Source organism: Pezoporus flaviventris, unplaced genomic scaffold (assembly GCF_033815535.1).
Source record: "Pezoporus flaviventris isolate CSIRO_AGI_PZ_B2104156 unplaced genomic scaffold, CSIRO_AGI_Pfla_v1 ptg000078l, whole genome shotgun sequence".
NCBI lineage: Eukaryota > Metazoa > Chordata > Aves > Psittaciformes > Psittacidae > Pezoporus > Pezoporus flaviventris.
In genome coordinates this window covers 10,477,052-10,499,337 of record NW_026892626.1, presented here as the reverse complement: position 1 = coordinate 10,499,337, position 22,286 = coordinate 10,477,052, and the positions used below count along the sequence as shown (strand labels likewise).

General features: G+C 40.5%; 1 protein-coding gene across 4 annotated transcripts in view; it reads right to left on the bottom strand.

Moving 5' to 3' along the window:
• TMC5 (transmembrane channel like 5) overlaps positions 1-22,286 on the bottom strand; it is a 29,246-nt gene that overhangs the window by 4,985 nt on the left and 1,975 nt on the right. The window contains exons 1-18 of one of the 4 annotated variants that reach the window (XM_061474221.1): positions 21,525-21,635; positions 13,796-13,957; positions 13,032-13,231; positions 12,579-12,674; positions 10,970-11,062; positions 10,087-10,186; positions 9,435-9,528; positions 8,865-9,113; positions 7,521-7,672; positions 6,881-7,025; positions 6,147-6,302; positions 5,585-5,751; positions 4,997-5,075; positions 4,522-4,619; positions 2,774-2,869; positions 2,104-2,179; positions 526-659; positions 153-200 (exon numbers count right to left, since the gene is read on the bottom strand). In XM_061474221.1, coding sequence (XP_061330205.1) covers positions 153-200; positions 526-659; positions 2,104-2,179; positions 2,774-2,869; positions 4,522-4,619; positions 4,997-5,075; positions 5,585-5,751; positions 6,147-6,302; positions 6,881-7,025; positions 7,521-7,672; positions 8,865-9,113; positions 9,435-9,528; positions 10,087-10,186; positions 10,970-11,062; positions 12,579-12,674; positions 13,032-13,231; positions 13,796-13,869 — 2,057 coding nt within the window. In that variant the 5' untranslated portion in view covers positions 13,870-13,957; positions 21,525-21,635. Of the gene's footprint in view, positions 1-152; positions 201-525; positions 660-2,103; positions 2,180-2,773; positions 2,870-4,521; positions 4,620-4,996; positions 5,076-5,584; positions 5,752-6,146; positions 6,303-6,880; positions 7,026-7,520; positions 7,673-8,864; positions 9,114-9,434; positions 9,529-10,086; positions 10,187-10,969; positions 11,063-12,578; positions 12,675-13,031; positions 13,232-13,795; positions 13,958-21,524; positions 21,636-22,286 lie in introns of those variants that run through there. The other 3 variants (XM_061474223.1, XM_061474224.1, XM_061474225.1) reach the window with 3 other exon arrangements.

Genomic DNA, 22,286 nt, shown 5'->3' with positions numbered 1-22,286 from the left:
GGTAGCCATGCTGCCCTCCTTACTGTGGCCAGTGATGTGCAGGTAAACAAAGCAGCTTTAAACTCCTGGTAACAACCAAGATGCATTATTGCAGAGGTCAGCACCTACTGCAAAAAGAGTCCCTGAAGTTCATAAATAATCCAGACGTTTACCTCAATTGAGTTTTTCCAGCTACTTTTCCACTGCAGACCCAGTATGGCCTATAACATGAATAAGCTCAGGACCTAGGACTAAGTCACCGAAACCTTTATGGAGGAGGAAAAGCCAAATTTGCTGCGCCATTTAAATAAAACCCAAAACTTCAATGTAACCTTGTTTCTCCTCCTACTTTCTTACGTGTTAACCATATTCTTGCAAACTCACTGAGCATGCCTTGTTTTCAGACTGCAGAACAGCTCACGAACATCTGAAACCTTCCATTAGCAACTAATACAGCTTTATCAACAGAAAACCACAAGTTATTCTGTGTTGTATCAGGTCACACAGCATAGCATAGCAGGCTTGAATGCCAGTGATCTTTCACACCTCCAGACAGTGACTCCAATGACAGACAGAACTCCAAGGAAGGAAGGGAAAAACAGCAGGAACATGAAGGTTGTTGTCATTTGAGCAGTTCTCCAGACTTTGCGAGGGGGTTGGCAATTCATCATTAGACTGACCTTTAAAGAGATGAAGACACACTGACTGTTGGAATGGTGTTACCTGCCACGGCAACTCAGTTTAAGTCAATCCCATTGAAATTGCTGGCAGCAGTTTCTGGAATAGCATGCGTCAAGTTTCCAATACCTTCTTTTATAAGACTATGACAGATAAACTGTAGAAAATGTCAAGAATATCATCTTTAAGTAGTAAGAGACAAAACAATGGGTTCTTCAGGACTCTGCTGGGCAGAGTTTGCTTTTGTAGCATATGTAAACCCATAGTTTAGGGAACATGAGTTTTGACAGCAACATGGTCAAAGGAAGTGATCCTGCCCCTCTAGTCTGCTCTCATAAGACCCCACTTGGAATACTGTGTACACTTCTGGTGACCTCAGTGCATGAAGGACATGGAGCTGTCGGGATCAGTCCAGAGGAGGCCACGAGGGATAATAAGGGGGCTGGAGCACCTCCCTTATGAAAACAGGCTGAGAAAGTTGGGGCTGTTCAGCCTAGAGAAGAGAAGGCTGCATGGAGACCTCATAGCAGCCTTCCAGTATCTGAAGGGGGGTACAAGGATGCTTGGGAGGGACTTTTCATTAGGGACTGATAGGACAAGGGGTAACGGGTTAAAACTTAAACAGGGGAAGTTTAGGTTGGATATAAGGAAGAAGTTCTTTACTGTGAGGGTGGTGAAGCACTGGCACAGGTTGCCCAAAGAAGTGGCAAATGCTCCATCCCTGGTGGTGTTCAAGGCCAGGTTGGACAGAGCCTTGGGCAATATGGTCTAGTGTGAGGTGTCCCTGCCTATGGAAGGGGAGTTGGAACTAGGTGATCTTAAGGTCCTTTCCAACCCAAACCATTCTATGTTTCTCTGAATTTTGAACCACCCTTTCTAGCTATAGCTATGTGTGACACTATCAACTGTTTGGTGACTCAACAACTGATCTATCATCTGGTCATACTACTGAGACAAAGAATTCTGAAAAGAAACAATTTCCATTATGATGCTTGGTTGAACCACTCTGCTTATGCTTAGATAACTTGGGAGGCCATCAGTGGGAAGTAGGAACATAAGCAGGAAGCCAAAATGACAGCCACAGGCTAAGTGTCTATATTGACATACGCACTTGCACATTATTAATTCTTGAGCCTTTAGTTTTACTTTATTTTCTCCCCTTTCTCTCTGAGCTCTTAACCCCTCCTATAACCCTTCCAATAACCCCTCCTTAACCCTTCCACACTTTTCCCCTCTCCCAAGTTTTACAAGTTTGTAATTCAAGGGCCTGAATCTAAATTGTGTTCCTTTAAAGCAAACTCCACCCTCCAAAACCCAGCCAAAAAACCTGCTCCCCTAAATACAAGACCCCAGAGCCTCCAGTCAAAACCAGCACTTTAACACTATACATTCTGCCCGGATTTCAAACTGTGTCAGTTTATGATGAATACATGTAAATCTTGTTACCTTTTTCACACAAAATACTATAGAAAATGATATTATCTGGATACCGGGCATCAGAGGTGAGAAGAGGATACCAATCCTACAAGAAAGGATTTATAAGAAAGTTAAATCTTCACTATTCACCACCCAGCTCTCAGTGCACTGAAAGCAGAAAATATCACAGTAAATTAATATACAGTTAGAGTTTGGTTATTTGGAAATTTAATCATTAATAGTATTGTTATTAACACTGATCCTGTAACAGAAGTCAGCCTTTAAAAATACGCAACTTCAAAATACATGTCTATGTACGTGCCTGCAAAACTCTCTTGTAATAGGAGTAACATACTCATTCCTAGAAATAAGGCATCTTTTCCAGGGTTTAATACTGAGACTATTTCAACAGGAACACCATTCCAATGGGGAAGTAAACAAAACTAGGGTGTCCCCTTTATGGGTTTCTCTAAGACCAGTGACTGCAGGGTAAACTATTGGGTAAAGCTATTGGTAATACCTGCACTATTACAAGAGAACTGGCATGTCACAATCCTTACAAAGATAGTTAATGTCATCTCCCTCAGCATGTATCCTGCTCTTTCCCCCATGATGGGAAGCATCCAGAAGTGTCAGAGTAAGAATGTTCCATGGTATTTCTAAGTGCAAATGAGGTTTTGGCTGTAAATGTAACACTTACCAGGTCAAAGTCTGTGCATAGATCAAATCTAAAACATTTCGTCCTATATCAAACTCTGGCAGCCCCAGGCTCACACAAACTGTAGTTCCAATAATTCTGGAAGAAGAAACCAGCACCACAGCATAATAGCATTTACTACATCATAAAACATCATAAAACCCTGCATAAAAATCTGCAGAACGCCTCCTGAATGCAAGCATCAAGGACAAATTATTTAGGGGCTGCATTAATCACATCATGCAAAGCAGCCACAGCTTACTGATAAAACAGCTCATTAAAAATGAAACAGAATTGGGGAAAATCAGTTTCCCATAACATACAGCAGGGTTGGAACATGACCTAGGGTATTGTTCAAGCAACTCAAAAAAAAAAAAAAGGAAAAAAGAAAAAAAAAAGGATTGTCAAGTGTATCAGAAAGGTATGCTCATGCTTAAACAGTTCAAATGGCAAGTTGCCTCAGTACAAAATTGCAGCAGCTTTTCAATTGCTGAGTCCTCAGAATTTTCAGCCTCAACCAGTCAAAAAAAATGCATCTTTTAGATTGATACTCATCGTATATCCTACTTCACACTAACTGAGGTTGCAAGCAGCTGAGGCATACACAGATAAGCAAGTACTCAGAGATTTCCTACTGAGGACCAACCATCCATTTTTACCATCTATTTTTTTCCTGTGCTGGGGAGATTCAATTTCTGCTTGTTGTAGCAAGAACAATAAAGATTTTGGTAGCTATCCCATCTCTCCCTGAATACAGGTCTTGCTGGCCTTATCAGCTGCATCATAAATACAAGCAATTGTACTTCTAATCTTTCACAGCTGTAAGTCTGGTGCTTTTGCACAGCTCAGTGAGGACATTCATCACAGCTGACACTGCAGTTTTGGTACTGTGGCTGTTTGCTGGAAGGTGGTTTCCTATCTGAACAGAACAAAGACAGGAGTAGGATTAAAGTTCGCTGGCAAGAGCTGTGGAGGGAAAGTCTTCAAGGGTTTCTCAATGTTGTTTTGTGTTAACATGAAGTTTTTAACTAAGTATTCTACCTTGTTCACGTCATGTGCGAAGGGCAAACAATGCATCTCCTACGCAAGTATGGCCACAAACTCAAAATGCTCATAAAGCTGGCAAACACTCAAATACTTTACTACCTTAAGTCAGAAATAATGTTTGGCAACAGAAGGGTATAAGCAGCAGATGTCAGATGTAAATTACTTCTTGGTTACAAAGCTTAGCTGTATTCATGTTCGGTTAACAATACTTTCTCATTTACCATGCTACAGACCTCTACACTCAAGAGTCACACTTCATCCTTAATAAGACTGATTAAAATAAGATTGTTAACTTGTGTGCACTCTATAGAGTAACATAACTAAGAGGAAAAAAATTACAGGAGGATAAACTAAAGAAAGCCAGCAGTGTGTTCATGCATATGCAGAAAACAAGTTTTTCTGCTTGAGGTGTTGGCTCTTTGTCACCCCATTCAGGAGATGCATGGGAGTACAATGCAGCATCCTCCCTGCCTGTGTTTCCACCCCCAAAAAAAAAAGGACACATTAGGAAAGTTTAACGGTATACACTCTGACCTCCTCCTAAGAAGGAGCTGAAACACACAGAAGACAAGTATCAGAGGCTATGCCTGGTAGAGGCAGCCAAGGAAGTTTCATGCTTCTGTTAGACTGTGTTTCTCATACTGGAAAAAAAGACCATGCCTTTGGTTAATGAATGAAAACAAGATTAGAAAAGCAGTACTCACCTTTGTAAAAACTCTCCAAAGAAAGAGCCAAGCAAACAAAACATGAAGTCAACTACAATAAGACGATAGATATCTTGGCCAACCAGAGTTTCCCAGCACTTTCAGAAGAAGGAGGAAAGAAAAAAAGAACATTAAAAATGCTTATCTAGAAGTCAAAGATCATGTGATTTTAACATTGTTCCCAAATGCTTGGGCATATGGGACTCAAGCTACAGACCAAAGATTTGCTAACAGCCTGACCCATCCTAGTTGACCTCTCACTGAAAAATGCTCCAAAACAACTGAGATGTGAGTTGGGAGACTCCTTTCTTCCTACAGTTAACTTCTCTAGAGATGATGAGTAAAAAAATGTTGGGGTGGCAAATTCAGCTTCCCCAGACACTACATGCACTTCTCTTTGCTGGATTAAGTCTCTTACAAAAGTGGTTCCTAACCTGGCATTGTAAATCAAAGATTTGTATTTCTGAAACTTTACCTGTGACTCTGATGCAGCCACAATGTTAAGCCAGTAGTAGCACAGAATTCCAACAATTGATATTTTCAGGATGATACTTCTGAAAAGAGAAAGTAACAGTAACTGCACTGACAGCTGGTCCATAAACTCACTGGAGAGAATGATGGCAGGATGATCATTGGTTACACTCTATTACCTTCTCTTATAACAACAATAGCACTGCAGAGTGCCAGGACCAACAGGAACTCTCCTCAAAGCTGAAGCACAGCATTATTCTATTGTCTTGGTGGAAAACGAACTGGGCATGACAACCTCGGCACAGCCTCTGCAAAAGGGGCTGCTGGTTGGGTGTGTGGGCTCCACAGGGGAGGAAGGTCTGAGGAGCACCAGCAGTTACACACTGTTAATTTCAGGCACCTGTATTTAAGTAAGATCTCATCACTCCTTTTTCCCCTTTCTTTCCCTGGTGTACAGAGCTCTTTGGAGAAGATGAATTCTCCTCCATAGCTCCTTACTGCCCACCACATCATCTACACATAGATTGCTATCAAAAAAGAAGAGTCAGGCAACTTCAGGCAAAAAGCACTAAGAGGCGGTAGCAACAAATACCTGGCAATAGTGACATATATATGCTGTCCAGGAGTCTGAAATCTTTCCAGACGTCCAAGCCATGAGTAGAAGAACGGGATGAATGCATTGAGGACAGATGTGACAACAGGTAGCACCAACATGGCAGCTTGGCTCTCTAGGTCATTCCTGTGCCCTTTCACAAATAGCTTAGAGGCAAAAAACAAAACAAAACTTAAGAGCCTTAACCAAAAGAGTACATCAAGTTGTGTCCACAGGGAAGACTCCTGGCGCATGTCCCTGCATGATTGCGAGTTAGAGATTATCATGGTTTATGGGCCCATGTCCAGCAGCACAGAGACCTTCTCCCCTTCCCCCATTTTACATGGGACCAAGGGTGGGAGCCCCAAATTAAACGCAGCTCCTTGGCAAAGGAGAGGCAGGCCTTGATGAGGCTGCTTCTTGCTATTTCTTTCAAGGTATCTCCCTAAGGTAGCCATGAACCCAAGAAAGCAGCTGTCAGGTGATGGGGGAGAACAGACCAGTGCTTGCACTCAGTGTAAGATACCCATGTCCAAAACCAGACTGTAAAATCTGTCCTTACCTTCAGGTTATTAGTGGAGAGGAAGTAAACACCAGCACAAGCAGCTACTGCTGTTCCCAGAGAAGTGACCCACGAAGCAAAATGAATAGCAATGCAAACAACTCTCTCTGTTACAGAAAAACTTAGAACTTCCCGGTTTACTTCAGAGAGGTCTTCCTGCAAGGAAAAAATTCTTAATGAAGAATTCCTTAGTCAACAGCATAAAGCAAAACTTGCTTCAAGTAACTACTTGAGAGACTGAATGAAAGATTATTTCTCCAGAAGATGGGCAGAGTAATACCCTGGGGACATTTAGTAGGCAACATTGTGTTCCTATCCTAAAAATCTCTTCTCTTGACAGTTACCCTGTATTTCACAGATATTACTAGTGTGCCTTTTGTTTACAACATGGTTAAATAGCAGGAAGGAAAACCAGAATACTCTGTCCAGCAAATATTTAATAGTCACAGAGTCACATTCATTCAATAGAACAGAAGCATACAAATATTTATATGTAGCTTAAAGAGAAAAGAAAAGCAAGTAGCTAAGACAACTCCAGGAGTACAAATCAAATGAAACTTAACAGTCAAGAAACCTTAAATCTATGAACAACAGGGCCAGCAAGTTTGAGTCCCTCTGCCAGAGACTTCCATGTGCGTACACAAATTTCTATGCAGAAACAAGCCTCTGGCAGAGTGATTTGTGCATGTGAGTTTTGTACCTTTCTACCTTTTTGTACCTCCTGTGCTTTGTACCTTTATTTGTGTGCTGAGATTCTTTTGTTTCAGCTTCACAGCTTTTTCATTCGTGATATTGAACTCCCAAGTGCAGAGAAGTTTGCTAGCATTTCCAGGGAATGCCTGAGGGTTAATGAAGTTCCTGCAGAAGGACTTTGCCATGCTGCAATGAAAACTGAGTTTGTGAGATGCATAATGGGGAAATACATAAATCTGCACAGCAGGGCAAGAAGGGAGATTCATCAGCTTTTCTGTCCCACCCCAAGGCTGCTGCACCTATGTCAGAGCACGTCACACAAGACAAAACAGAAAATAAATGTTCATGTAAGAAACAACTCTGACATTTCCTTCTGATCATGGCTGACAATCTTTACCTTTGGAAGGTCACATCAGTACCAGGAGATATTAGGAGCAACAGCTTCCAAAAGGGGTATCATGATATTCATTGGCTTGAACTGGGATTCTCTCCATGTCCCTTACTATGTCACAGTTATTCTTTGTTTGTCTAAAACAAGATTTGATTTCTAGAGATTGTCTTTTGAGCAGAAACTTCTACTTAAACTCTACACCTGGAAATAAGGACTTACAGAAACACTCCAGTAATTGTAATTGCCAATGACCTCAATATAAGTGAAACAAGAACATATAATTACTTTACCTGAACAACAAGATAAGAAAACAGATGACAAAATATATTCCAACAGTGAAAATATAGGCCAGCTGCATGTTGTAAGATGGACCATTCTTTATTTTACTGATTGTAGCATTGGTGTAAAAGCCATAGTAGAGTACTGTTTGTTGAAAATAACCCTGAAAAGACATGGACATCATTCAGAATGTTTGCTATCACCTGTATATGGTTAGAAGTACCATCATCTGAAGCCCAGTTACTGGAAGTGGGAACCTTCCCATTCCCTACATGAAACCAGAGGTGTGAATAAATTTCTAAATATCAGGCCCTTTGTTTCTTTCTATCAGCTAAAATATTCCATAGACTTGAGAGCTTCTAGATATATGTAAATAACTCATGTCCTTCTGAAGATGCACACTGTATGATCATGAGCATTCAATGTCTTTGCAGGACCTGCTCTTTTCTGAAAATTCCTAAAGAGGGAAAGGTTTAATTGCTTCCTTCTTGGGATCAAGGTTCTGTACTGACAAATTGCATTGACTATAAAGGAATCAGATGACATTTAACACTAGAGCTATTAGATTATAGCTGAACTCCTGCGGTAATGACTGTACTTTGCAAAACAGCACTACCACAAAACATCGCAATTTAAAGGTAATTTAAGAAGGAAAAAGCTGACACCATTCCTCTTTAAAAAGACCTCTCAACTAAGCATTAGTAAGAGCAGGCTCTTGTTTATTAACTAGAGAAATCATTTAACAACAGTAAAAATAACACACTTTTTACAGTAAAGACATAAAAAAAATCCCTTCTCAGATGACTTAGTTGATGAATACCAGTAGAGTTAAAGCAGTGTGAAAACTTCCCTTAAAAACAGCCTGGGACTTTATTCCCTGAAAGTAAAGATATCCACACAATGGAAGGCCCTTCTGTCTCCAGGCCCCACTGAATTCAGCAGGTTGCCACAGAAAGAGCTGTGTGCTCCTTGGAAGAACACAGCTTTGGAAATTTCACAGGATCACATATGGAAATTTGCACTGCATTTTCAGAGGAAAATCAGCATGGGAAAAATGTCCTGCTGAAGACCACTGCAGCTATCGCCGACTTCCTTTCTGTCTCTGCCACTGCTTTCTCAAAGAGTGATGAAAGCCTTGAAATACTGCTGAACACAGCAATTTTTTACAGTGAGACAAGTGCATCAGGACAAGTTCCATTCATCTCACTCTGTTGTTTCTAGTGTCTAGAATATTGTTTCTAGTCATAAAATTCTAACTCCATAACAAGAGATACTAAGTTTTTTACTCTACTGTGAGTTTTTAAAGTAGATCTGTTGCACACAGTACTAACACAAATCTGCTGTTACATACTTACAGCTCCAGTGAGCAGCTCCAGACCCGTGAATGAAAGGTTATTTGGTTCTGCTGCAAGAAACTGAGGAATTGTGAGGAAACTGAAGTTTATGAGGAATGAGAAGATGTTGAAAGTTAGCAGCCACTTCAAGAAAATAAAATAAGAAAGAACACTTGTTCCAAACTTGGCACCAATGACCTTCAGAGTCTTCTGCTGTAACTGCAGTAGGTGAAAATATTCTGACAAGCTATTTCCAAGTCGCCGAAATGACTGAAGTGCGAAAGAGGAGAGAGATCAATCTCAGCAAGCAGCCTTGAACAGGATTCTCATTCACATAATGAAGCTTCACATTCTTCACAGTTCCATCTTAACATAAGAACAAATTTCCCCCACCACCTGCACTGTAAGATGCCCAACTCTTGTTCCTAAGTGCTACCATAATGCACGTAGCTATTAGCGAAGACTGCAGCAATTAACCAGTTCTTTGGTAAATAACATAAATTTATATAAAACATAAAGCCAGACACCAGGTACCTCTGCAGACAGTGATAACATTGCAGCTATTGTGGCTTGCAGGAGTTTGACACTTACCACTGCTATTCCCTGCATACACTGTGTGCAGGAGCAAAGTTGAGTGCTGCAATGCCTTGATTTTTTTTTTGTTATTTCTTCAAGAACTTTATTCCTGTGGAAAAGAAGGGCAGGGGATGACAATGGTATGGGTTGTAATTACAACAAGATGACAAAGAAACTGCTGGAAATAGTGTTTCGTACACGTCCACATGAAGAAAGTTAATATGGAGCTATTCTGCTAGTTCTTTTTCTACTAGCTGACACCATGGCTCTTGTCCATGCTATGACAGCATATTCTAATCCCTCTACATATCACATATCACTCTGGGAACAAAACTTCAATATATTCTGTGAGGACACAAAAGGATGGTTGAGAACATTCGCTCTCTTCTCCATTTTCAATGGCAACATTCAGTTTCCTTTGAAAAGAAATCATAAGTCAGCATTCATAATCAAATATCAAGGCCTTGATTTTTATATTAGCATGAGAGATTCTTCTCATCCAGAGAAAGGACAGTGAACCATCTTTAAATTATTTCCATTTGCAAGATGTTGACTTTTTTAAAGTGTATTAAAAAATACTTTTGGTTCTTTCAAAGTGACAAACCAAAGCTGAGCATGTTGAAAGTACAATGTTTGTAAAACTAAACAGACATATTTTTATTTTTACCTGATCTCTCTCTTTTTTTTCATGGTCTCTGGCATCTTCTGGATTGCTTTAATCCTTTCACTGGTGGACATACTTGCAAGATTTTCAACTAAAGTTTCCTCTGCATAAAACCCATGAAAAAAATCCAAGTATTTGCAATAATAACACAGTAATAATTATACAAAATCTGAAGTGGATATGACAACACTTCCCATTGTCACTGCTACCAAAGTGTGGTATGTTCCGAGACTACTCCCCAAAAATATCCTCAGCTCCATCAGCACTTTAATACAGATACAGGTAATACAATATTGAAAGTTAAAACCAAATATCACTTGTCTGATGCTTGATTAGTATTCATACAAAGAGCTGAAATACAAAGGAGAACAAAAAACTGTCAAACTCCAAGATTCTGGTCTATTGCTTCATCAGTGTTTGATAGTGTCATTTCTATGATGCTATGTACTGGCTTGACAGCCAAACTTTTATTTATTCTAGAATTTTAGTTTATGTTTCTGCCCAAACTTTGCACTACCTATGAAACAGACAGAACTGTATTACTTGACAATCAGGCTGGTTTTGCATAGTTGGAATTTGAGGCTATTTCCAGACACACTGGCTGAAAACAACCCATTAGCTGGTCAAATAAATTCTAATAAAGAGATTAGCTTTTCTGTCTATGATTTAACACATTCAGACTGCACTGTGCTTCCTTTATCATGGGATTTTAATGTGATAGTAGAGTATAAAAGATGAATCACTAGCGTTAACACAAAACCAAGTTGTTTCCATAACCACAGAAAGACTGTACATGCAATTCAGGTGAATAAATCAGGAACAGTATCAACCACACCATCTTGTGCAAGATGCTATTTCAAATTGAACCCCTTACCTAAACTCCTACTTTCTTTCCACACTGGATTTGCTTCAAACACACTGGAAGAAGTCATGAAGATCTCATCATGTGGTCTTCTGTCGCGTCTCCGAATAAAGCTACCTAAATAACATGCGTTGGTCAGTAAGCCCAGATATACCTGACAAATTGACTTTAGAAATTTGAATTTTGAAACAACTTCAAAGCATACCCTTCAATCTCACTACCTGCATGCAAATATATACTCCCCCATTCACTTCTTTCCTGGTCGTGCTTGACAACCATGTGCAGTTTTTCAGATACATCTTGGAAGAGAGGTACGGAGCACAGCCTTCAGCTACATGGAAGACTGGATAACCAACTCATAAATGTGCACATTGATTGTTCAAAACTTTCTTCTAGAAGATAGGTCCTTTCTTTAAAAATCCTTACACTGACTCCAGAGGGATTGTTTTAGACTCACAATCATGCTGAATAAGTTATATGTATCAGATTCCCACTTCCCTGAAGCCAAAATGCAACTGTTCTTTCAACCTTCTTTCATGCAATTATCCAAACATTAGTGACTGTATTCCTTAAAAGCATCTGCCTTCCAGCTATGAAACAGATGAGTTTAGCCACAGCTTTCCTTGCCTTCTCAGTAAGCTAATGGCAAATCTGTGCAACACTACACCTCCCTTTTGAGGTCAACCCTCTGGTGTAGAAGGCTGCAACTGACTGATGCACCTGCTAGTTGATGCACATGATGCAGGCACCTGCACCATATTTACTATTTAGACCTAATGGTTCCTTAACGTTAGTGTCATTTACACTTGGAGACAACTTCCTTTGTAGCAACTAAAAAGAATCAGAAAAAGGAAAACATCTGCGCCTCCTCAGGTACTTCTTGAGCTTTCAGCACCCAGACATTTCTCCTCTAGTTACGGAAATGCACTCTCTTTCCTCTTTCCTACCAGGTATTAAAAGCCATATGTGATAGGTAATGTTTGGAAATGCCCTATCTCTATGGTCACTCACCGAGCAAGGCATTTCCAGGTTCCAGAAAAGAATTCTTAGTTACATTCCAAAAGCAGCAGACAAAAACTGAACTGATTGTAACAGAAGAATTACACAGTATGGTGAGAACAGTTCCTACCCAGAACACAAACAATAAATCACTACAGCACCCTAAATTAGAAGCCAGAATGTTCTATGCCAGACCCCTTATATTTTAAGGAGTATAAAACTCTAATAATAATAATTAGGGTCTAGAATTTACACAGAGACAACATAGTGAAAAAGCCACTAAAGAGTATCAAAAATGTGCCCTATCCTCCCCTTATTTCCTCCTATAGTAAGTCTCTTCAGATAACTCTAGGTTTGTTTTATGCTGATCCACTTTTAGGGAGTTTGGGTTAAAATGAGTAGGCATTACATCTTTCATTGCTCAGGAAAAAAAGATCATCACCTGCAGGAAGATACTGAAAAATTCAGCTACAACAATGTAGGATAGTAAAATAGAATTTCTGTTTTATGGTTCCTTTTATTACATGAATATTTTCATATCTGAACCAAAAGGCTTTTAAGTACTTATTATTTATTTTATGGAGGGGGAGACTAACATACAACATCTTGACACACCACAATCCTTGTATCTTACCTTCCGATTCATTGGAAATGCTGTGGGTATAGGGGCTATGGAATGGAGAAGGTGGGCTGTATGCCAGTTCAGACTCAGGCTCAAAGGAAAGATTATCTGTTGAATGGAATCAGAGTTATACAGAAAGTTGTATACTGATTTGGATTATTTACACACACAGGGTATCAGCCCCCTTGACCAAACTCCTACATCTCACTCCAGTGTATATCCTAGTTCTCAACAATTTATTCAGTCCACACAAGTCAGTATTTACTGATCTGTTAATACAACAGACAGTCCATGGATCTGTTAATGTAACACCTGAACTACTTCTAGGGGGGAAAAAAGGCACACACACACACACCCGCCAGCATCTACAAATACATAGAGTTGAGCTTTCCAGAGCTACAGGACTCCTTCAGGACATTACTGTTTCAGTGTTTCTGTAAGCTGTTCATACGAGAAATTACATACCTGTGGAATTTCCATATGGACTTCTTCTTAGGACATTAACTCGTGGTAAACCTTCACTGTATTCAGAGCCGTGTCTCATGGAGGCCATTGGTATGTCCAGAGGGTAATTCTGCCCTCTTCCACTGTGTTCTCTGTAGGAACCAGGTAGTGAAGAATCATAAGTGGCTTGGTAAGAGAACAGATTCTCTTGAGAATTCCTCCTGTGTGAACAATAAAAAAGAACACTCAAAGTGCCACAAAACCTCTCCATAGACATCCTTACTAATTGTCGCCTATTATCATCAAATTTGAGTACTTTATAAAGCAAACTCATACTGAGAGGTATTTTGTATTTAGAACTCTAACATCATTATTTTGATTTGGTCATTAACTGAATTAGAAAGACTGAAACTTTTCTTCACCTGAAGTAAGCTTGGATTGCACCTACACAGGAATAACTGCTTGGAAAAAATGAGGACATCCAGGGTTATAGCACACTGTGAAAATTACCGGAACTAAAAAGTTTCCATGGCATTGGACCATAAATACTAAGATACCTTGAACTGATAAATTCATCCAACAGGTAAAAAGCAGATGTGCTATTTCTCTTGAATACTGCCTTCCTAATAGCAGTTTTAAAAATCTGTGTCTGAGAATGCAAGCATAAAGGAGGCATTAAAAGAATCCCAAAACCTAAAATTCTGGAGAAGAAGCTTCTCCTGCATGTAAATAGATAATTTAATTGCTTATGGCACAATCGCAACAGCAAAATTAAACAAACTTACCTTCTATCAATTTCCAGTGTCTCTGACAAGTGGTAGTCTGGATTTTCAAAGGCTTCATTGTAATGATGAGACATGACAAGTCTTTGGGTGGAGAGATGAAATACTCCTTATTTTCGTCTCTACTGCTTCATTAATATGTTCATGGGAAGACTGATCACAGACCTAGCTCCAAAGCAGATGTATGCACATACAAAATGAAAAAAAAAGTTCCTTTCAGCATCTGCGTTAGGAAATTTTGCCACCCTGCTAACAAATTACAAATGAAACAGTACAAATCAGAAATGATTCTAACTTGGAGTTACTGTCACTAAATTGGGATCCAACAGAAGTAGCAGGTAAAATGGGAGCTAGTGCTTCTCTATAGTAAGCTCTCTACAAAACTAAGGAACAGGAGTGCCACAGTTTTCCCCAACACTAACAATGAAGCCAGGTTTTAGAAGCATGGTAAAACACTAACAAAAAGAATTTTCTGAAGATGAAAATTTTCTCCAAGTACTACATTTTCAAAACCAAAGAGGAGGTGAAGTCTGCCCACCTTCTTACCAGCAGTGGCATTTCTAAGCTTTAGTGTTGTGAACAAGGGACCCACCATAACACTGCTATGTACAGAGCTGGCATTATTTAGAGACCCCACTCTTAATGAGGGTTCTTCTAATGACTTCATGTCTTGATCCTGTAAATAAATTTGGTTTTAGCTTTATTTCTCACAGAGTGCTCCACTTTAATCTTAAGCAAACCAGACTTGGTCAGAGTTTAATGAACAGAAGTCCAGGTAAGTCAGTGAACAGGGAACATTATGCTAGAAAAACAAAGTCAAAATTAAACAGGAGTTTCTTGCAACTAATCCATCATACTCAAAATTAAAAAGGAAGCAAGCTTTAGCATTTGTTCTCAAACCACAGCAAGTTTGATCAGCTGGCAAGCTCTTCAACAGGGAAAGAAAAAAAAAATAAACAATAAAGGACAGGTCTGGAAGAATCCATCAGACCCTGCTTTTATCTCAGATCCACTCCTAGGAAAGCAGAGCTGAATCTCATTTAACAGTACAGTCTCAGCCAACTTCTCTGTCTGCAGTGGTTTTTATTTGTGATTTCTACTGCAGTAAAGGAAGTATCACATGAAGAGAAGAATCTTCAGAATGAGTAACTGCAGTGTCTAGTTTCTGAAGGCTTGTCAAAATCTTCTCATTTTTGCCAAAAGCAGCTCTGAAATTACTATTGTATTATTTACACACCTAAAGATCTTGGCAGTGTAAAATCTTGCAGAGTGACACAGCTGTAAAGCACTGCCCAGGTTTTGCACACTGATTTGCAAAGAGATTTGCACATAAACACAGGTGGTTGGTTGAATTTGAAGTCCTACATTTTAATGAGAACATTGCTTACACTTGCATTACAGCCTGATGAAGCATGCTATGAGGCCCACATCTTCAGCAAACATTCACTAAAAAGCATAGCAGGAAACCTGAATATATGGTACGCCACCCATCCCTTCTGTAAACAGTGGAATGTGATTACTGCCAACAAGAAACTAAAAACATAGTCTCCCCTAGGTGACATTTGTGTTTTTTTCAGGCCACTTCACACCCATAGAGACAGAGTGAGAGTCTCATGTATTCAGAAAAGTAATAGCAGAGCCTCCTCCTCTTCTCTAAAAGAAAACCAACAAGCACCCCAGGAATCTAAACCTCTTACACAGAAGTCACAGGAAGTTTAAATCTCCCAAGAGTAGGTTTTATTTGACAGGAACCACTTAACTCTTGATGATCTTTTGAGAACTAGCTTAGAATATACAAACTCTTCAGGAATTAGTGCATTCTGTCCTTATACTCCATTAAAAAGCATGGGAACAATTCTTGTAAAAGGTGATCGTGGAACTCTGCAAAGGCATGCTCGGAAAACTGAATTTCCCCCTGTAAAAGTGTTTTACATTTCAAACCGTAATGAAAAGCTCAAGAGGAGAAGATTACTCAGGGGAAGACAGTTCTCAGACAATTCCCTCTGAAGAGTGTGCAAAATGAATTTTTCTGGTTTTTAACTGGTTTTCTAGGAACCCAACTTACTTGGACTCAGCCATCCAGAAAGCTGGGAAGCCTGCCAGCAAGGCAGCTGGAAAGCTGAGCACTGATCTAAACAGCGCCTGGTCTTCATTCAAACTAGTTTGAATGAAGATAATGAAAGATAGTTTGATGGAAATGCATGGGTTGTGTAGAATCAGCATTATGATGAAGCAAGCTGGTAGGAAGCATCAGACAATTCTATCAACCAAATTCCTAAAGCACAACCAATCAGAAGAAGGTCAACCTGGTTAAAAAACATATCCATCACTTCTTTCTCTTGCTCATTTTAAAGATCTTTAAGCGTATCCGTGAAGTCTGGCTAGGACACCCAAATAAGCCTGAGACAGACTGTCTATTGATTCCATTATTATCCACTTTATTTCCTTTGTCTTAAGAAGCACTTCATGCCAGGATTACTATGAAAATCCACAGGCACATCTACCATCTAACACTGAACCCAGCATCTGAAGCCACTCTGTTTTTCTCTCCACCCATGATATTTTAGGCATTTTAAATAAATTCAAGCTCAAGGCATTTGCAGCATGCAAGGAAACATGAATGCACATAACCCATAGGTTTCTTGACTGCGGCTGTAGTCACTCAGAGGTTACTATGCCACCTGGAGGGTGGGATGAAAGTGTGTATGAGCAGACATGCTCCGGGTGCACAGGGGGCATGCCAAACATGTACAGATTATGACAATCTACCCACTTCCTCCACCCCAGGCCCAAAGATTATGAGAAAGTCGTCTTCTCAAATCAGATATCTACATTATAGGTTTAGTTTGGGGTTTTATGAACTGGCAGTTTATAAATTTCTAACCAGTCTTGATTCATTGGAAAGAACCTGAAACAGGTAATGCTCAAGCTAAACCATCTGTTTCTTCTTTCTGACCTGTGATGGAAAGCAGTCAACAATAGCTCCAGGAAAAGCTATGATGTTTAGACTTAGCTTTCCCTTTAAAAAGGAAAAAAATAGCTGGAGAACAGAGATTATTTGTGAAAAACAGAAAGCAGGAGCTTGACAAATCATCCCTTTGTAGAGTGGTTTCCATATGTTAGACAACATTTTGAATCTAGGCAAGCAACTAGACAAAACCTGTGTTCCTCTGGGGAATGAAATATTTTAAGATCTGTGTGTTTAGCAATCATTAATATGTAAGTAAGTTACAGGACAGGTGGGAGCAAGTGCTTTCCGCTTAAGTCATCCAACACACTGTAATGATACAGAGCAGGGAACTCCAAGCAGTGCACTCATACATCTGGATCATTTCCCAGAAAAATAACTGCCTGCACGTCATAGACAAACAGCCTTGAAAAAAAAATTCTGGGTTAGTTTCCTCCATTCCTGTACAGGTATTTCTCAGCTATAGCCACTAATCCTCATTTAGAATAGAAATCAAACAAACATGAATGTCTTGCTAAAGTAGCCCTTTGACCTGGTATCAAGTTCCAGGAAAGACACATAGACCTTCAAGTCATTTACCCGTAATCCCTCAGTAAAAAGGATTACATAAAGGTATATTCTACTTCCACAAATCTTGAAGAAGAGTGGAAACAGTAAGTTCCAGAACTACCTCATATTTGACTTACTAGTGTTGAATTAAGGGAATGGAACTGATTCAGAAGTTGAATGCACTCTGTTTCCGTAAGTATCTTTTCATTTTGTAGCATACAACTGAACAGGACTTCGCTGCTACCCAAGTTATTTTTATTCATTAATCCCTGTCCTGTTTAACATGTCCTACACAGCTTCATACTGAAAAAAAAATCAGACTGATTTCTGGAAGCCAAAAGTGAGTCTGAGAGACAGACCGGAATTAAAACTAGATTACATCTAGATTACATGCTGCATCAATAACCAAATTCCAGTACCGACCACTACTCTTCAACTATCTCAATCTCAACAGTTTCAGCACTCCTGCAACAAACCAGGAAAGCCTCTGAGAAAATCTAAACAGCCTGTGAATTGACAGTAATCCAACACTATGCTCAAGAAAACCTGATTGTGAATTGACGTATTAGCAATGGAACAAATGTGATTCACACACGGAAATGAAAGTCACTTACCTTTTATGTATATTGCCACACCTCCTGCCAGCCTTGCACTGTGTTTTTATTGATCAGCGGGGTCAGTTACAGGAGCCAATATAAACTTTGTTATTTTAGACCTTCAATTCTAGCAATGTAAATTGTGCCTCTGCTATAAAAGATCTTCCCAGTGAAAGATGACATAGTAGCACTAAAGAGTCATCTGCATACTACTGCATAGGCAAAGGACAGAAAACCAAACTGGGAAGGGAAAGGAGAAAGTGACAGAAATCCCTATTATGGTCTCCCAACAGCTTGTCGGATCTTCAGCTCACAAAGGAAGGTACTTCCTAGACCTATAGTGTGATGCTACCTACCACAGTTCAGATCCCATCCTTCCTGTCCCCCAGTCCTTGGTGAGAGTGGGGTCCAGAGAGCAGCTGCAGGCTGGCAGAGTCAGGCAGAATGGTGTCTGTCTGACATGGGGAACATCTGACTGTGTGACTATCTCTGCCCTCAGCTGGCTGCTCCCTGGAGTAAACTCCAGCTGTTGCTTCAGCATCATGAGCTCTGCTCCTTATTTGCTCTGTATCTAGTTCCTGCACCTACTCACTTGTTTGCCTTGTCTTTTCCTTTTAACATTCCTCTTGCTATTCCCCCCCACCCCCCATAGTTAAGAGAACAATATTTCCATCCTGCTGACTTTGTTTGTAAGTTATATCCTTTCTATCACTTGCGGCTGCTTAGACAAGCCTACTTTGTGTTTGCAGTGTATCAAACAAGTTCCTATTTCTTCACCTGACTTTAGACACCTTTATTATAAACATGCTTCTGAAACATTCAAAAAACCATTACAACAAATTTTAGTGTCCAGTAAAGTATCGTAAAGATGTGCAACACACTTTAGAGTTTTTGCTAAACAACAGTGGATGAAAGTCCAGATACTTCATTAATTCTGAGAAATTCACAGTAGTTTCCCTAACCTACCACACAAATCCCTGCTTCTCCACCCAAAAGGCCCCATGGGATCACAATTCTTAAGGACTGAAGTACATACCACAATGATTTTGCATTACCTAATCCTTTCTCCAGAGACCACTTGGAGAGCAAGTCTTTTTATTTGCTGTTTTGTTGCATTTATTTTCTTAACTGTGACCACAAGTTGCAAACTTAATGCATTGGGAAAATTATGAGCATTGGGTAAAGAGGAACAAACAGGGATAATTAACTACTAAAATCAAAAATAGTGAAGAGTAAGAACAGTGTACCTGGCAGAGAGAGGAAAGATTAGCAAGAACAAGAAACCGTGAAGAGAACTCTGTATTATTTCTTTAACACTTGAAAAACTTTACCTACCTCAGTCTGACCATTAAGGGCTAAAAAAAGGCTAAGGCAAGAATCACTTCATATCAGTACAGGTCAGTCTTGGGACTCAAATTGCAGACTACAGACTATCACATTCTTTGCACACAACAGGACTGAATCTTGTTCTGTAAAACAAGTTCTCTAAGTCTGTCTATTAGCCAACATTACCAGCTGCTTGTATTTGGAGGAAATGACTGGTTACCAAAAAGAACAAAGCAATTTTTGAACACCTGTCTGGAATTAGTTTTCTGCTATTGTTACTGATTACTAGAACAGTTCTAACATTTTGCCTTAAAAGAAAGCTTTGTTTATTCTGCAATGGATACTATCCAGTTTAAATGCAATCTTCAAATTACACTTTAATGAGCAGTATCAGTTACAGGAGCCTCATTCACAAGTTCAATTTGAAAAGTTTACAGAAACTACACTTATGGTCAATTCAGATGATAAACAGGGATTTGAAGATACACAATGTTGTTGAACTAAGTAAAGGGCATTGTTTTTTTTCTAATTTCTATCTTAAATTCCTCCTAGTATATTGTCATCTCATTACTATTTGCACAAGCAGCATTTCAGACAACCCTGAGGGAACACAAAAACCATCCACAATATTCTGGCAAAACAACTGAGAAGCTGGAAAATGCCCAGAGAGAACCAGTCAGAAGAAAAGAGAACCAGTTTTGTCACTGGTTTCTCCTAACTCTTCAAAACTCTTATATGCAGTTTTCAAATTACTGGCAAATAGTTTCATATAAAGACTTTCTTTTTTATTTTCAAACAAAATGCAGTTACATTAAAACACAGTGTAACATGTTAGTACGTTAGGGTTCTATTCTACAACAAACGTACAGAAGCTATGGACTACACAAGTCACAATTAGAGGCTTTTCCACAAAAATGTGAATGGGGACACCACTGTAGAGTGCCAGCTCCTGTAATACCAGCCCAAACAGCTATAGCATGCCACTTTACCACTTTTCATGGCAAGGATCAAAGTCCTTTCAACGAGCTTACTCTGGAAGGGGGGGGAATCAAGAACAAAAACCCTCAAAACACCTGAAATCAACTGCTTTGATAGGAGTGGAGCACTGACATCTCAGCCCAGAACAGCTGCCATTTTAACTACGCTGCTTAGCGCAGGCAGTCCTCTGCTGTCCTTATCCCACATCAGGGCTGTGTCACATGGGCAGGGACTGACACAGCACCCACACTTCACCTATCACCCCTCGAACGTGGCTCTAGAGCTATTGAAAGAGTGCTGCTGCTACTACAGAGAGCAGAATCAGGCTGCTATTGGGCCCAGATCAGGTAGAGAAGACTACGGCGACACGAGTTCAGTGGAAGCAGAAGTTAACACAGCTCCTATGCCATGCCATGGACTGTTTGCAGGTTTGTTTAAGTAACGGAGCATTACTAAGGCACAGAAACTTAGCAATAAAATCTTGGCTTTTAGATGTGTATTTAATCTCCTGCATAAAAATGTTCCAACCTTTGTAGGTTAGGATGTAAAGGAAAAAAAAAAAATGTAGCACTGAGGCTAAATAGTAAGCCTGTGTGTTTTGAGGAAGTGACAGAATGATTGACCACAAAGAATGTTACTACTTAAACCTGAGAGTTTTCACACCTATTTAATACAAAAGTACTTATGGCTTCCCATCACCTACAGTAACACATAAAACTCGGAACCTGCCACTTGGAAAACGCAGTTACACATTCATTCACCAGCTAGCAGACTCAACACGCAGTCTACACCAAAATGAAAGCAGATGTCCCGCTGGAAGCTGCTGACCCCAGCAAGGCTAGTGCAATATCTCGCAGACTGAAGTGTAACCCAGTGGCTAAATACACCAGGGAAGGATGCGGCTGTTAATTCTCCCGTGGGACCCACCCTTCCAGCTGAAGACAGCAGAAGCTCGTATGTGACCAACGGGGCGATAAAGCTGTGAGATACCACACCGCAGGGCTGACATTAACATCAGGGTTATGTACTGCTCAGATAGCAGCTGCCCAGCACAACCCAGAACACGCGTGCAGTCCAGCCCTAACAGTTCTATCACCCCAAAGTAACTAAACTGGTAAAGTGCCGTCGCCTGCCAGGCAGCTCGGATGACTTCTCCAGGGCAGTCACATGGAGAAGCCACTTTCCAGCCCCACCGGCAGGGTGCAGACCCTGCTCGGACCCCGGCAAGCTCCAGCCGCGGCGAGCCCGGCCCTAATCGCAGAGCAGCAGCGGCGGACGGGAATCCGCAGACCCAAGCCTCGGCCCCTGCCCTTACCTGCCCGCTGCCCGGAGAGGGCTGCCCGGCCCCGGCTCGCCCGCGCCAGGTGCCGTACCGGCGGCGCGCGCTCCACAGACCGACACTCCACCCCGGTAACGGCTCCTCCCGATGTCCCGGTCCCGCCTCCGGCCCCGATGCGGGGGCTGCCATGGCAGCCCTCTTCGCTTCCTTTCCCCCCGGAACGGGCTGTGCGCGGAACTGCACGCCCGGAGAGGGGTACCTGAAGGCTTGCTCTTGCAGCTCAGAGAGACACCGGAAAACCACCCAAACCAATCCTTTTTGTGATACCTGCCGTAGAACATGTTGCTTTCTTTCTGTTTGATCTCCAAGATATTAAGTTTCCCTCCTTCCATGAATTTAAACGTGTTGCTTTTGGTCTGGATCACAATAACAGCACGATAAAGGAACAGAGCAGAGAGGAATGTTTTCCAGACAGATGATGCATAACCTTTATCCCTGGATTAATAATTTGTAGAGCAGAGATAAAGAACGATTTTGGCCTCATATACTTTCATTTATATTAAAGGAAGGATCATCTAGGGGTGAAAAAATTAGTTCACACTAATACAGGCAGTAATTAGCAGTTCCTAGACAGCGAACGTAATACCAGCCCTGTTTTCCTGTACTCTGTAGAGACCAGAAGAAACAAGAACTTCTTTAGTGTAACACAGAGATACTGATTTTTCTTTTCTTCCTCCTCTCCCTGTGTGTCTTCCTTTCAACCAGATACAAGCAAAACTATGGACTAGACAAAGCTAC